The sequence below is a fragment of the Cherax quadricarinatus genome, unplaced genomic scaffold (assembly GCF_038502225.1).
Source record: "Cherax quadricarinatus isolate ZL_2023a unplaced genomic scaffold, ASM3850222v1 Contig2698, whole genome shotgun sequence".
Taxonomy (NCBI): Eukaryota; Metazoa; Arthropoda; class Malacostraca; order Decapoda; family Parastacidae; genus Cherax; species Cherax quadricarinatus.
In genome coordinates, this window is record NW_027197724.1 from 15,001 (window position 1) to 27,919 (window position 12,919).

The following is a 12,919-nucleotide window of genomic DNA, read 5'->3' on the forward strand; positions in this document are numbered from 1 at the left end:
GTCTAACCGAAACGTCGTCGTAAGCTCCTCTATCCTATGTAAGGATTATATATGTATTGTTCCAGGCACGGTATTATGCCCTATTTGTTCTGTAGCGCTGACTAACTTCCCCCTCCCCTCCCCTAACGCCTTAATCCGTGGTGCTTCAGGCTGTGTGCAGAACTGAAGGTGATCACTGAGCGCGCTCTCAGCACACCAGGGGACACTCTGGAACTGATGGAACACAAGGCATACATGGAGGATGTTATGGAAAATCAGTTGCACACCCTGGAGGGCCGCGTCTGGCGCCTCCACACGCAGCTGCAGGTAACGTCCACCCATGAGCAGGCAGGATTGGTTTTATGCAGAATTGTTGCAAAAGTAAAAGTTCCTTGGACTCGTTTTGTCAAAAAAAAAAAATCTTTTGCTGAATAAGCCAAGCTGGCAAGTGCAAGTTTCAAAGCATGAATTGAGTGTCACTCCAAGCCATTTTGCCATCCACTTTACATGTTCGTGTGAACTTCTTGTGTACATTATAATAATACTAATTATTATTATTATTATAGTTATTATTGTTTTTGTTATTATGTACGTGAGTGCATCCAGAGTTTCTAAACTTATTTTCCATTCCGGCGATCAGTTCTTGGCTGAGAATATGTCACTGAGTTCCGAGGAGTGTAGCGATGCCGTCCAGCCTCTAGCCTGGTTCATCCGCCTGCCGGAGGTCTTCCGTGTTCACCTGCAGATCATCACTGAGAAGAGAGCGGAGTACGAAGCTAACCTCAGGGTACGTTACCTACTTTCCTGATTTGTGTATGTGTAATGTAGAGTACGAGGCTTACCTCAGGGTACGTTACCCACTTTCCTATCTTGTGTATGTGTAATGCAAAGCAGAGTACGAGGCTAACCGCAGGGTACGTCACCCACCTTCCTGCCTTGTATGTGTGTCATGTATATTATCATAGATCATCCTGCTGTCTATGCAGTATGTGTTGTATTTTATGCAGTATGTGCTGTATTTGCACTATCAATACAACATGTTTATCATAATAATGGTACACAGTACCGGCAAATAGATAAGTAAGACATGCGCAGCAGCTGGTTATCTTTACTGTTGAATCTTCATCTCCTCCCTACTGCTTTTGCTTCTTCTACCTCAAACTTCTTCACGCCTTCCACCGCTTTTCTCTGTACTGGACTGATAAAGCCGCAAAGATACCCAAGTGTACGATTTGTGTCTTATTCTGGTCATCTTAACCATTAAATTAATATTTCTAAATGTCTAAAAAAGTACCCCCCAAAAATAACGAATTCATTTAAAAGCAAAATACAAAATTTCGATAAAGGTCAGTGGACAGAATATTTCCACAGTCTAATTACGTAATTTTTTTTTTTTACAGAATTTGTTTTGTTTTTTAAATAATTGTATAAATCAATTACAAAAGGATTTATTGATTTATCTAATTATTTGAACTTCGACTATTCACTAATATCCTTTATTTAAAAAACGGTAGGAGCGTCGGGAGAAGTTCCAGGATGAGCTGGCGGAATATTCAGTTCAGCTCGAAGAGTTCCAGACTCTGGGAGACCACAACGAGATCCACGAGTACTTGCGACGAGCCCGGTCCCTGCACTCTCGTCTAGACCATGCTGCTAACTACATCGAACAGATCAACAAAGAGGAGGAGGCCCTCTCCTGGAACACCACTCATTACCCACTCAGGAAGCAGGTGAGAGAGAATCTTAACACCACTTATTACCCAATCAAGAAGCAGATAATCATTTAACACCCACTCAGTAACGTGTATATTTGTGAAACAATACAGGATTGAGCCTAAGAACTCCAACAAGGAAGCATGGGCAGTCTCTCCTGGCTATGGCTCCGGGACACAGCCTCACGCAGTGGGTGGGGGACAATAATCATTTGTTTGAATAAACATTGCCTCTTTCAGGTGTCGGACAAACTGGCCCCGTTCTTGAAGCTCTACGAGGTGGGTGTGGAGTGGTCAGACCGCTTGGAGGAGTGGCTCCACTCCCCTGTGGGCACCCACGACCCTGATGTCATATCCCAGGAAGTGGCGGCCACCTGGAGGACGGTCTACAAACTCGAGAAGGGCTTCGGGGACATCCCCGCGGCCAAAAACGTAGTAATCGCGGTAAATATAGCTAGTTCACAAGTTGATGACGAAGACAAGTATTGGGACAACGTTTTTGCTGTTAGGAGAGTTCTCCTTGGAGAGAAACGTCTCCCTAATAACGATCTTGGTGAAACGGTCTTTCAATATCGCTAATGTTAAAACAGTGTTTCAGTAAAGGCTTGTTCCATTACGTTGTGGCTTTGCCTTCTTGTAGGCAGTAGAAATTTCTAAGTCATTCATGTATTTTTTTAGTGAGATATGAGAAAAGTTAATAAAAAACACTGTGATATATATAATTTTACCATAATGTTTGCTTTTTGAAACAGATTTAGATTTGTTTAATGTGATACGAAATGTCGTGAGTTCATTCTTGTTTGATGTGACTCACACCGGGTACATATACACCGAGTGGTGACTGTATCAGTGTATATACACTGAAAGGTATATGTCTCAGTATATGCATACCAAGAGGTGCATGACTTTCGTAATATATGCACTGGAAGTGTACTCACCTATTTGTACTCACCTATTTGTACTCACCTATTTGTGGTTGCAGGGGTCGAGTCCTAGCTCCTGGCCCCGCCTCTTCACCGGTTGCTACTAGGCCCTCTCTCTCCCCGCTCCATGAGCTTTATCAAACCTCGTCTTAAAACTGTGTATGGTTCCTGCCTCCACTACGTCATTTTCTAGGCTATTCCACTGCCTTACAACTCTATGACTGAAGAAATACTTCCTACTATCTCTCTGACTCATTTGTGTCTTCAACTTCCAATTGTGGCCTCTTGTTTCTGTGTCCCCTCCCTGGAACATCCTGTCTTTGTCCACCTTGTCTATTCCACGCAGTATTTTATATGTCGTTATCATGTCTCCCCTGACCCTCCTGTCCTCCAGTGTGGTCAGGCCGATTTCCCTTAATCTTTCCTCATAGGACATTCCCCTTAGCTCTGGAACTAACCTTGTCGCAAACCTTTGTACTTTCTCTAGTTTCTTGACGTGCTTTATCAAGTGCGGGTTCCAAACAGGTGCTGCATACTCCAGTATGGGCCTGACATACACGGTGTACAGTGTCTTGAATGATTCCTTACTAAGGTATCGGAATGCCTCTCCTGCTGTATACATAATGTTTCTCAGGGTAAATACAGTGAGAGTTTATCTTAATCCCCATTTTATGACGTACACTACTGTGAATATGATAATGGTATACAATACCGACAAGTTGATAAGTAAGACACATGTGCTACAGTTAGGTAACTTTATTCCGAAATGTTTTGCCTACGCAGTAGGCTTCTTCAGTCGAGTACAGAGGAGGCAGCAGGAGCAGTAGAGATGTAAAGACGATGTAATCAGTCCAACTACGTCTTCAAGACGAAACGTTTCGGAATAGTTACTTAACTGTTACACGTGTATCTTATCAAGTACACTGTTCTTGGTGGTGTACAAGTGAATTGCGGCCTTAATGACACCCCCCGCCACATTACAATAGATAGGCTTGAAACGTAACACCGTGTAATCTGTACGCGGTGTTAAACCTTGGCTTGATAGGAGCCTTGTTCGTGTGATGCAGGTTCGACAGCGTATTGAGACGTTCAGAGAGAACCTTCCCTTGGTGCAGACGCTGGGTAACCCGGGCCTCAAGGAGAGACATTGGGAGAAGATCTCAGAAGTGGTTGGATACCCTCTCAGGTGAGACTTTTTTATATCTGTTCGTCTCTTGCTTTTTCCCTTTCTTGTTTTTCTGCTTGCGTCTCTGTGTTTCCTCTCTGCCTTTGTGTTTATCTCTGCTACTGTTTGTGCTTGTATGTGCACCTGACTGTTCACCTCTTGTGTTTGCCTCTGTTCTTTTGGCTGACTGTGTTCTTCTCTGTTCTTTTGACTGACTGTGTTCCCCTCTGTTCTTTGATTCCCTCTGGGAGTTCCTCTCTGTTCCTCCATTTTCTCTATGTATTCGTTTCTGTTTGCTTCTCTGTTCCTCTGTCTGAATGTGCTCATCTCTCTCCCTCTGTTTGCCTCTATGAATTAATCTCTGTTACTCTGTTTACCGCTGAGTGTCCCTTTGTTAGTTCTCTGTTAATTTATTTGCCAAGTGTTGTACATTTGTCTAATTAACTTGTCTGTTCTCTGAACCATTTATCTACAACCTCCAGGTAGGTAGACCGTAGCTGGAACAATTCACAAACAAATAACATAATGGAGAGGAAGCTCTAAGCAACGTTATGTCAAGTTTTTCTCTTCAGAGTATGGGTTAATTGTGAATTTTCTGTTGAAATTTTGATTCAGTGTATCATTTCTACGAGATATTTTAACATATCTTGTAAGCTATGCATGGAGGTGTCTGAAAGGCTGGATGTTTGGACATTCCAAGATATAATGTCCTAGTCTGTGGCCCTGTCTCTGTTCACACACATTTCTCTAAATACAGTTATTTACATTCAAGGGGTAAGGATGTGTCCTGATGCTGGATTCAGGGAGTTGGAACTTCCCTGCCCTTCATCGGATCAAACTTGATTACCTCCTGCCCCATGACTCTTTATAACTAGTAATAATTCTTTCTGACTGGGGAACATGCAACTTTCAGAGCGGACGCTACCACCACCCTTCAGCGTCTTATAGACTCCAACCTCGAGGACTACCTTTCCAAGTTCGAAACTGTGTCAGAGGCGGCCTCCAAGGAGCACGTCTTCGAGAGGAACTTAGAGAAAATGAAGGTTAGCAAACCTATGCTTGGGTGTGTGTAAGGAATGTCTGTATCGTTGTTTCAGTTTTATCATCTACAATGCAGCCTGTATCTATCATTAGATCATCAACTAATGGTTGATCCAGATCGTATCTGCCCCACATAAGACACGCCAAGTCGGTAGCCACGACCAGCAGGAGAACAACTTCAACAACCCAAACTGCCAGGTTGTTGGATAAGACACATCGGCAACACCTGGATATGTATCTTTATTCTGAGAATACACAGAGAAGTGTTTCTCAATGTATATATACTGATAACTTACTTTAATGTCACTCAGACCCTCTCTGAGGAGTGGGTTATGCGACGAGGGCTCACTTGAAGAGACATTTTCCCCCCCTGGAGAAAAACTTTCCCAAACAGCCTTGATGCTGGTGAAAGGCTGTCGATTCAAGGAATTGGAGCTACCTTTCCCTACTTCAGATCTCACCTGAGTATCCTCATGCGCTCATTAATATAATAATAAAAGTGATAAGAAGAGAAAAAATAATTAATAATGATAATAATCCCTGTCTAATACAAGGCTTTTCCTCTCCCTCGTGTGGCAGAGTGAGTGGCAGGAGATGGAACTGGTGTTAAAGCCTCATAGAGAGACAGACACCTGGGTGCTCTCAGCTGTCGAAGACATCCAGTTTCTGCTGGACGATCACATCGTCAAGACCCAGTCCATGAGGTCCTCACCCTTCATCAAGCCCATCGAGCAGGAAGTGGTAAGTGTGATGGAAGTTCGTTTGAAGCCCTCCAGAAGGAAGTGGCGAAAGGGATGCATATTCACTTCAGACCCCTCCATCTCTGGAAATTAGGTACAGCTTGATTGGCTAAAGTAAAAGGTCAACACTATGGATAAATATTACCGCTAAACTTTATGAAAAATTACTGCCTCGCTGCCTGGAAGCTCGGTCGACATGTAGTACTACAGAAATAGTGACGAAAGAGCACAGGTTGCGGAACACACTCTTACTGGGACAACGATTCTTTCTGTGTAGATCTTTATCGTGACTTGATAAAGCTCTACACGGGGAAACAGTGTCCCAGTAAAAGCTTGTGCAACGTCAATTTGTTATTCACCTTCCTGGAAAATCCGAGTCAACGAAGGGAGTCTGTGAATGGTGTTTAGGAAAGTCATTTAATGCCTGCAAATCTTGTGTGAAATTATTGATGGTTGTAATACGTGTATGAGTAATCATTAAAAATTCCTTCCTGGAAGCGAGCTAATATCTGTGTTGTCTGTGGCAGGCGGCGTGGGAGACGACACTGGCGCAGCTGCAGGAGGTGGTAGATGAGTGGTTGAGGGTGCAGGCAACGTGGATCTACCTGGAGCCTATCTTCGGTTCCCCGGACATCATGGCCCAGATGCCTGAGGAGGGACGCAGGTAATCACCTCAGCCCAAATTTTCAAAAAATTAAATATATAATAGATTAAATGGAAGCCTACTTTTTATTCCTCTTCGAGAGACAGAAAAAAAAGGAGACAAAATGATCGAAGAAAATACATAATATTCTTGTTGTATTGCATCTTGATATAATTTTGGTTGAAATATGTTGTGTATCTTTATATGTGTATGCTTCTAAACTGTTGTATTCTGAACACCTCTGCAAAAACAGTGATAATGTGCGAGTGTGGTGAAAGTGTTGAATGATGATGAAAGTATTTTCTTTTTGGGGATTTTCTTTCTTTTTTGGGTCACCCTGCCTCGGTGGGAGACGGCCGACTTGTTGAAAAAAAAAAATTTTTTTGGTCAGTGTTTTTTGTGTGAAAATAATAATAATAATAATAAAAAACAATAAAATAATAATAATATAATAAAATTATAATAATTTAATTTCGTTTCAACCAAGTCGTCTATTACTTTCATCTTGACTGACAGACAATTCACTGCAGATTTAATACGGTGGACAAAACTTGGAAGGACATCATGAAGAGCGTGCGGCAGAACACCAGGGTGCTCTCCGTGCTGGAGGTCGACAAGATCCTGGAGAGGCTCCGCAAGTCCTCAGAGCTGCTCGAACTGATCCAGCGAGGTCTTAATGAGTACTTGGAGAAGAAGCGACTTTACTTCCCCAGGTTCTTCTTCCTCTCCAACGAGGAGCTGTTGGAGATCCTCAGCGAGACGAAGGATCCGAGCAGGTAATTGACTTTCGTTAAAGAACAAAAAAGCACATTACCGTGATTAGAACTATACACGATCCGCACATATGTGCAGGTTATTTGTGATTTTCGTTATTAGGTGCTCAAGCCCAACACTTTTCATGAGTTGCTGAGCACTGCAACGTCGGTCTAAAACGCTTGGGTGATCTTCTTAACCATATCAACGACATTAATATACAGAACAGGAAATTGGCACTCTTTGATGCCACGTTCTTCACCAAGGTGCCAACCGATCAGGCTCTTGCATTCCTGAGAAGCAAGGTTAAAGATGATGGAGATCCCCTAGTTACTAGCCGAGGCTTGACAAAGTTCCTGGAGAGCTAAACGTTGCGACAATAAATGTCACATTCGTTGCATTTGTGTCCTTTTACCTAACAAGTTAATATGGCAGGACTCAGTTTCCAAGTGTCCTGACATATCATACTACTCATGTTCTCACTACATTAGGCCTTCCTTTGACCATTCAATCTCTGATTTTCTGTACTCTGTATTGGTGAGTGAAACGCCACTTAAATAAGAATTGGACATACGTTATACAGGTCATCTTTATACATCTGTCGATAGGACAGATGTATAACGAAGTAACACATAAACATTTCTGTCGTGTATCATTTTTGTATTGGCTTGAAAAAGTGTTATACCAGCGAAATTTTGTCTCGGTGAATATTTTGCTCTGCGTTTGTGTCTATTTCAACCATGGCAGCACACACAGTCCCAGATAGTTAATACACCATTGACGATGTTAATTATCTTCTCTTGTTAGTGAGTTTGGGTTTGAGAAAAACCTGCCTAATATGGGCCAGTAGGCCTGCTGCAGTTTTCCTCTTTTTTTATGTTCTTATGTTGTTCTTACCTGTTTCAAACTACTAATATCAATGTCTAAAATTATCATTACCTTTACAAATTACCACTACCTATTTGCAGCAAATCTTGCATTTTTTTTTTGATAACATGCTACCATTGTTCAGTGGTTTATTAAATAGAAAATACAATGCTTTCCGTCAGGGTTCAGCCTCACCTCAAGAAGTGCTTCGAGGGCGTCAACTCCCTGGACTTCGGCGACGACCTGGAGGTGGTTGCTGTGAGATCGAGTGAGGGAGAGGTCATTGGTCTTACTCACATCATCAGCACAGCCAAGGCAAGAGGACAGGTGGAGAAGTGGCTGGTACAGTTGGAGGCCAGCGTCAAGTCCAGCATCAAGAAGGTACCTGTTTGTCATCATAGTATATTTTATTCTTCATGTGAAGCGTTCAATTTATGTGGGTTATTATGCACAGGAAGTTTCTGAGTAGTATAGGAAACTTTATATGTGACAGTTTTTTCACTTAGTTTACTCGTCGTTTCAAGTCAGTAAACTGAAAAAGCTTTTAAATTGTAAGAGTCAGTGAGATGCTACAAACACAAAGTTTATGTATAAACGTTGATGGAACAGCCTGCCCAAAATGCCCTCCATAATCCGTATAACATGTCACATATACATTTTCAAGTGCATACCGTATTTACTGGAAATAAACAGTAATTTTCGATTTCATTTTTAATGTAGATTTTCAAAAACATATTTGAAAAATCCTAAAAGTAAGTTCTTTCTCCACTAAGTAAAAAAAACGAAGTTCGCTAGATAGCTTTGTTCGATTTAATAAAAATGCTCAGATACAGACAGGAAAAAAAGTCTTCAGTGACTTGTCATTAATTAAGCAAATTCGAAATTAATCTTGACCTTTTCATAGCTAACCTAAAATTAGAAACGAAAACTTGACGTTTCAGTTCATTCTGAAAATGTATGGCAAACTTTAGCCAATGTTTCAGGTCGTCATGAATCTTTATCAATGGTCTCCTCTCATTTGTGTCGTCTCCTTGATATGATTGATCCAGTTGCTTTTCATTTAGCTAGGCAGAATGGAGGCACAGTGACGAGAGGTCAGAAAATACTTTCTCAGTCTTAGGTTAGTAAATAACGAACAAAAACAGTCTGAACTTCCTTTCCAATTTGTGGGTTAGTTGTGAATTGTTCTTACGAACTGAGACTTTTACGCTTCACAGACTGGAAATGTGACCAGTTTTCATTTCCAGTTTGTGGGGCAGTTTTTTATTGCTCCAGCCACGGGACTGTGACTGTATACAATATTAATGTGTGTCTTGGGTGTGCAGGTGGTGCAGTCGTGCATGGAGGGGTACTCGAGCAAGTCTCGCGAAGACTGGGCCTTGGAGTGGCCTGGCCAGGCAGTTCTCTGTGTGTCTCAGACTTTCTGGACCACACACGTCTCTCGCTGCATGCTGTAAGATTTGTTTCAGTTGGACTTTCATTCCTCTCTTCATGGTTCCTTGCATACCTCCTTCCATGCATCTTTTCATACATTCCTTCATGCCTCTTTCCACGCCTTCCATGCCTCCTTCAATGCCCCCTTCCATGCCTTTGGTCATGGACCGGGCCGCGGGGGCGTTGACTCCTGAAACGCCCTGCAAGTATGCCTTCTTAAATGCCCCTTCTACGTCTTTTCCCATGCCTTTTTCTAGACATAATTTCATACAATGACTGTACAGTAAGTAGAGTATATTTTTTTTTTCAACAAGTCGGCCGTCTACCACCGAGGATTGCCAGATCGAAGAAAACCTTCCCCTTTTATGGGGAAAAATCAAAGCAATGGGTGAAAAAAGAGGTGAAATATTGCTTGGGAAAACATGTGGGAAATATTATTTAGGGGGATCTGCTAAAAACTAAGGTGGATTTTTAAAATACTACTTTGAAACTATCTTTTTTAATACTATTCCCCAGTTTCTAAATCTTGTCAAAAATATTATTTATGCTTTCTGACGCTGATAGACTACTGAATAGAAAGTGGAGTGTGTCATTTACGATGAGGCAGACCTGTCTTTGTGTACCCATCTCCCGCGCTCACTGGCTCAGTGTCATGCTGATTTTGGGTCACCAGCAGGATAGGACCAGCAGCTGGAGGGTCACCTTTTCACACCTAGGTGTTACGTCCGGTTTTGACCATGACCTCGCCCTCGAGACTACCTCACCCTTGACCCCCCAACCAATACCCCCGCCCACGACCCCCCCCCCTTCGCGACCCTGCCGTCGCGCCGCGCGCCGCCCGCGCGCCCGCCCGCCCGCCCGCGCGCCCCGCCCCCCGCCGCCCCCCGCGCCCCGCCCGCGAGCCCCGCCCGCGCCTTCTGCTGCGCCTTCTGCAGCGTCATCCGGATCGCCCCCGCGCCCGAATTTTTTTTTCGCGATCAAGGCCCCCCCCGCGCGATTTTTTTCTGCTGCGCCTTCTGCAGCGTTTTGAGGTTCCCCCTCTCACTTCGCCCCCCATCCTCCGGATCGCCCCCTCCCACTTTCACCCCTCCATCCCCAAAATTTCCTCGGATCAAGGTTTTTGGATCCCCCTATGGGTTTTCGAAATTCTCCATCTCCTTGGATCAAATTTTTTGGGTACCCCTCCTTTCACCCCCATCCCCAAACAATTTCTCGAAATCAAATTCGATCCCCCCTATGGGGTTTTCGAAAGTCTCCATCTCCTTGGATCAAATTTTTGGATTACCCCTCCCACTTTTTTTCTCGACAAGTTTTTATTCCCCCCATGACTCCATCTCCTCAGATCAAATTTTTGGGTTCCCCCTCCCACTTTCACCCCCCCCCCCCAATCCCAAAAATTTCTCGATAATACAAGTTTTTGGATTCCCCCCCTATGGGGGTTTTGAATTTCTTATGATTTTCTCACCTTGGATCAAATTTTTGGATTACCCCTCCCACTTTCACCCACCCCCAAAAATTTCTCGATAATCAAATTTTTTGGATTACCAAGTTTTTGGATCCCCCACTATGGGGTTTTCGAAATTCCTCGGATCAAGTTTTTGGAATCCCCCCTCTGGGGGTAAGCATTCAAAATAGACTCCTCCTATGGGGGCATGCTTACTACAGGTCTAAACATCTTCCCCTTATTATTTTAAAATGAACTAAAAGTTTCCTCTCATTAAGTCAAATGAACTAAAAGTTTCCTCTCATTAAGTTAAATGGTGTTTACTCGGCGGTCAGTGACGTCACGCGCACACAGGTTGAATCAGGTCGCCCCCTATGTCAGTAGTTCATTCCTCTCATAAGGGAACATCAGAAAGGACGTCACGTGATGACCGCGCACACAGGTTGAATCTTGTCTACCCTTTTACCCACCCTCCCAAACCCTCACACTCCAACCAACACCTCACAATTTTCACTCATAACCCCCAATTTTTCTCGTTTTAACCCTTTTAGTTCATTAAAGTTAATAAGGGGACACATGCATCAGAAAGTCACCACATCGCTTACATCCACTTTCGTTAAATTCACTACTCACAATTTTACATATTACGAAGTTAAATACGCACTTTTACTTTGAACATCTTCAAAACACTCTCATAAATCATTTGAATACTCACAAAAAATACCTTTATACATTTCCAAACAACACTGAAATACTCCAAAAAACATCATTCGAACACCCCCAAATCACCTCTGAATACTCCCAGAACACCTTCATAAATACTCTTGCACATCATTTGAACACCTTCATAAGTACTCTCATAATCATTTGTACACCTTCAAAAAACACCTTTGAATACTCACATAAACACCCTTGAACACCTTCAAAACACCTTCAAAGCACTCTCATAATCATTTGAACACACTCAAAACACCTTTGAATAACCTCAAAACACCTTTGAACACCTTCAAAACACCCTTGAACACCTTCAAAACACCCTTGAACACCTTCAAAAACAACATTTGAACACACTCAAAACACCTTTGAACATTTCCAAAACACTATTTGAGTACTCCCAAATAAGATTTTACATCTCTAATTTATCTGCACTTTCATTAAATTACAACTCATCCCTCAGTCTCCAGACTAGGCATTTTCTCGTTTTTACCCTTTTAGTTCATTAAAGTTATTAAGGGGACACAATACATCAGAAAAAAAAAAAGTCACAAAAACTAACTCAAACACTTTACTTTGAACACCCCCAAAAACACTCTCATAATCATTTGTACACCTTCAAAAAACACCTTTGAATACTCACATAAACACCCTTGAACACCTTCAAAACACCTTTGAATAACCTCAAAACACCTTTGAACACCTTCAAAACACCCTTGAACACCCTTGATCACCTTCAAAAAACAACATTTGAACACACTCAAAACACCTTTGAACACCTTTGAACATTTCCAAACAACACTGAAACACTTCCAAAAAACACAATTTGAGTACTCCCAATTACACCACTGATTACTACTAAAACACCGCTGAATTCAATCAAAACACCCTTCAACACCTTCAAACACCCTTGAACACCTTCAAAACACTCTTGAACACCTTCAAAAACACCTTTGAACATTTCCAAAACACTATTTGAGTACTCCCAATTACACCACTGAATACTACTAAAACACCGATGAATTCAATCAAAACACCCTTCAACACCTTCAAAACACCTTTGAACACCTTTGAACATTTCCAAAAAACACTCTCATAATCATTTGAACACACTCAAAACACCTTTGAATAACCTCAAAACACCTTTGAACACCTTCAAAACACCCTTGAACACCCTTGATCACCTTCAAAAAAAAACTCTCATGAAACATTTGAACACACTCAAAACACCTTTGAACACTTCCAAAAAACACAATTTGAGTACTCCCAATTACACCACTGAATACTACTAAAACACCGCTGAATTCAATCAAAACACCCTTCAACACCTTCAAAACACCTTTGAACACCTTTGAACATTTCCAAAACACTATTTGAGTACTCCCAATTACACCACTGATTACTACTAAAACACCGCTGAATTCAATCAAAACACCCTTCATCACCTTCAAACACCCTTGAACACACTCAAAACACCCTTCAACACCTTCAAAACACCTTTGAA

At 42.2% G+C, this 12,919-nt stretch overlaps 1 protein-coding gene across 1 annotated transcript in view; it reads left to right on the plus strand.

The window, feature by feature from the left end:
* Nucleotides 1-9,280, plus strand: part of LOC138851900 (dynein axonemal heavy chain 7-like) — a gene marked incomplete at its 5' end in the record, with an annotated part of 24,049 nt that extends 14,769 nt beyond the window's left edge. The window contains 11 exons of the mRNA XM_070081426.1: nucleotides 150-306; nucleotides 620-766; nucleotides 1,494-1,709; nucleotides 1,932-2,135; nucleotides 3,682-3,800; nucleotides 4,693-4,822; nucleotides 5,400-5,561; nucleotides 6,088-6,224; nucleotides 6,734-6,979; nucleotides 8,006-8,204; nucleotides 9,149-9,280. Coding sequence (XP_069937527.1) covers nucleotides 150-306; nucleotides 620-766; nucleotides 1,494-1,709; nucleotides 1,932-2,135; nucleotides 3,682-3,800; nucleotides 4,693-4,822; nucleotides 5,400-5,561; nucleotides 6,088-6,224; nucleotides 6,734-6,979; nucleotides 8,006-8,204; nucleotides 9,149-9,280 — 1,849 coding nt within the window. The remainder of the gene's footprint in view (nucleotides 1-149; nucleotides 307-619; nucleotides 767-1,493; nucleotides 1,710-1,931; nucleotides 2,136-3,681; nucleotides 3,801-4,692; nucleotides 4,823-5,399; nucleotides 5,562-6,087; nucleotides 6,225-6,733; nucleotides 6,980-8,005; nucleotides 8,205-9,148) is intronic.
* Between the last annotated feature and the right edge of the window lie 3,639 nt (nucleotides 9,281-12,919).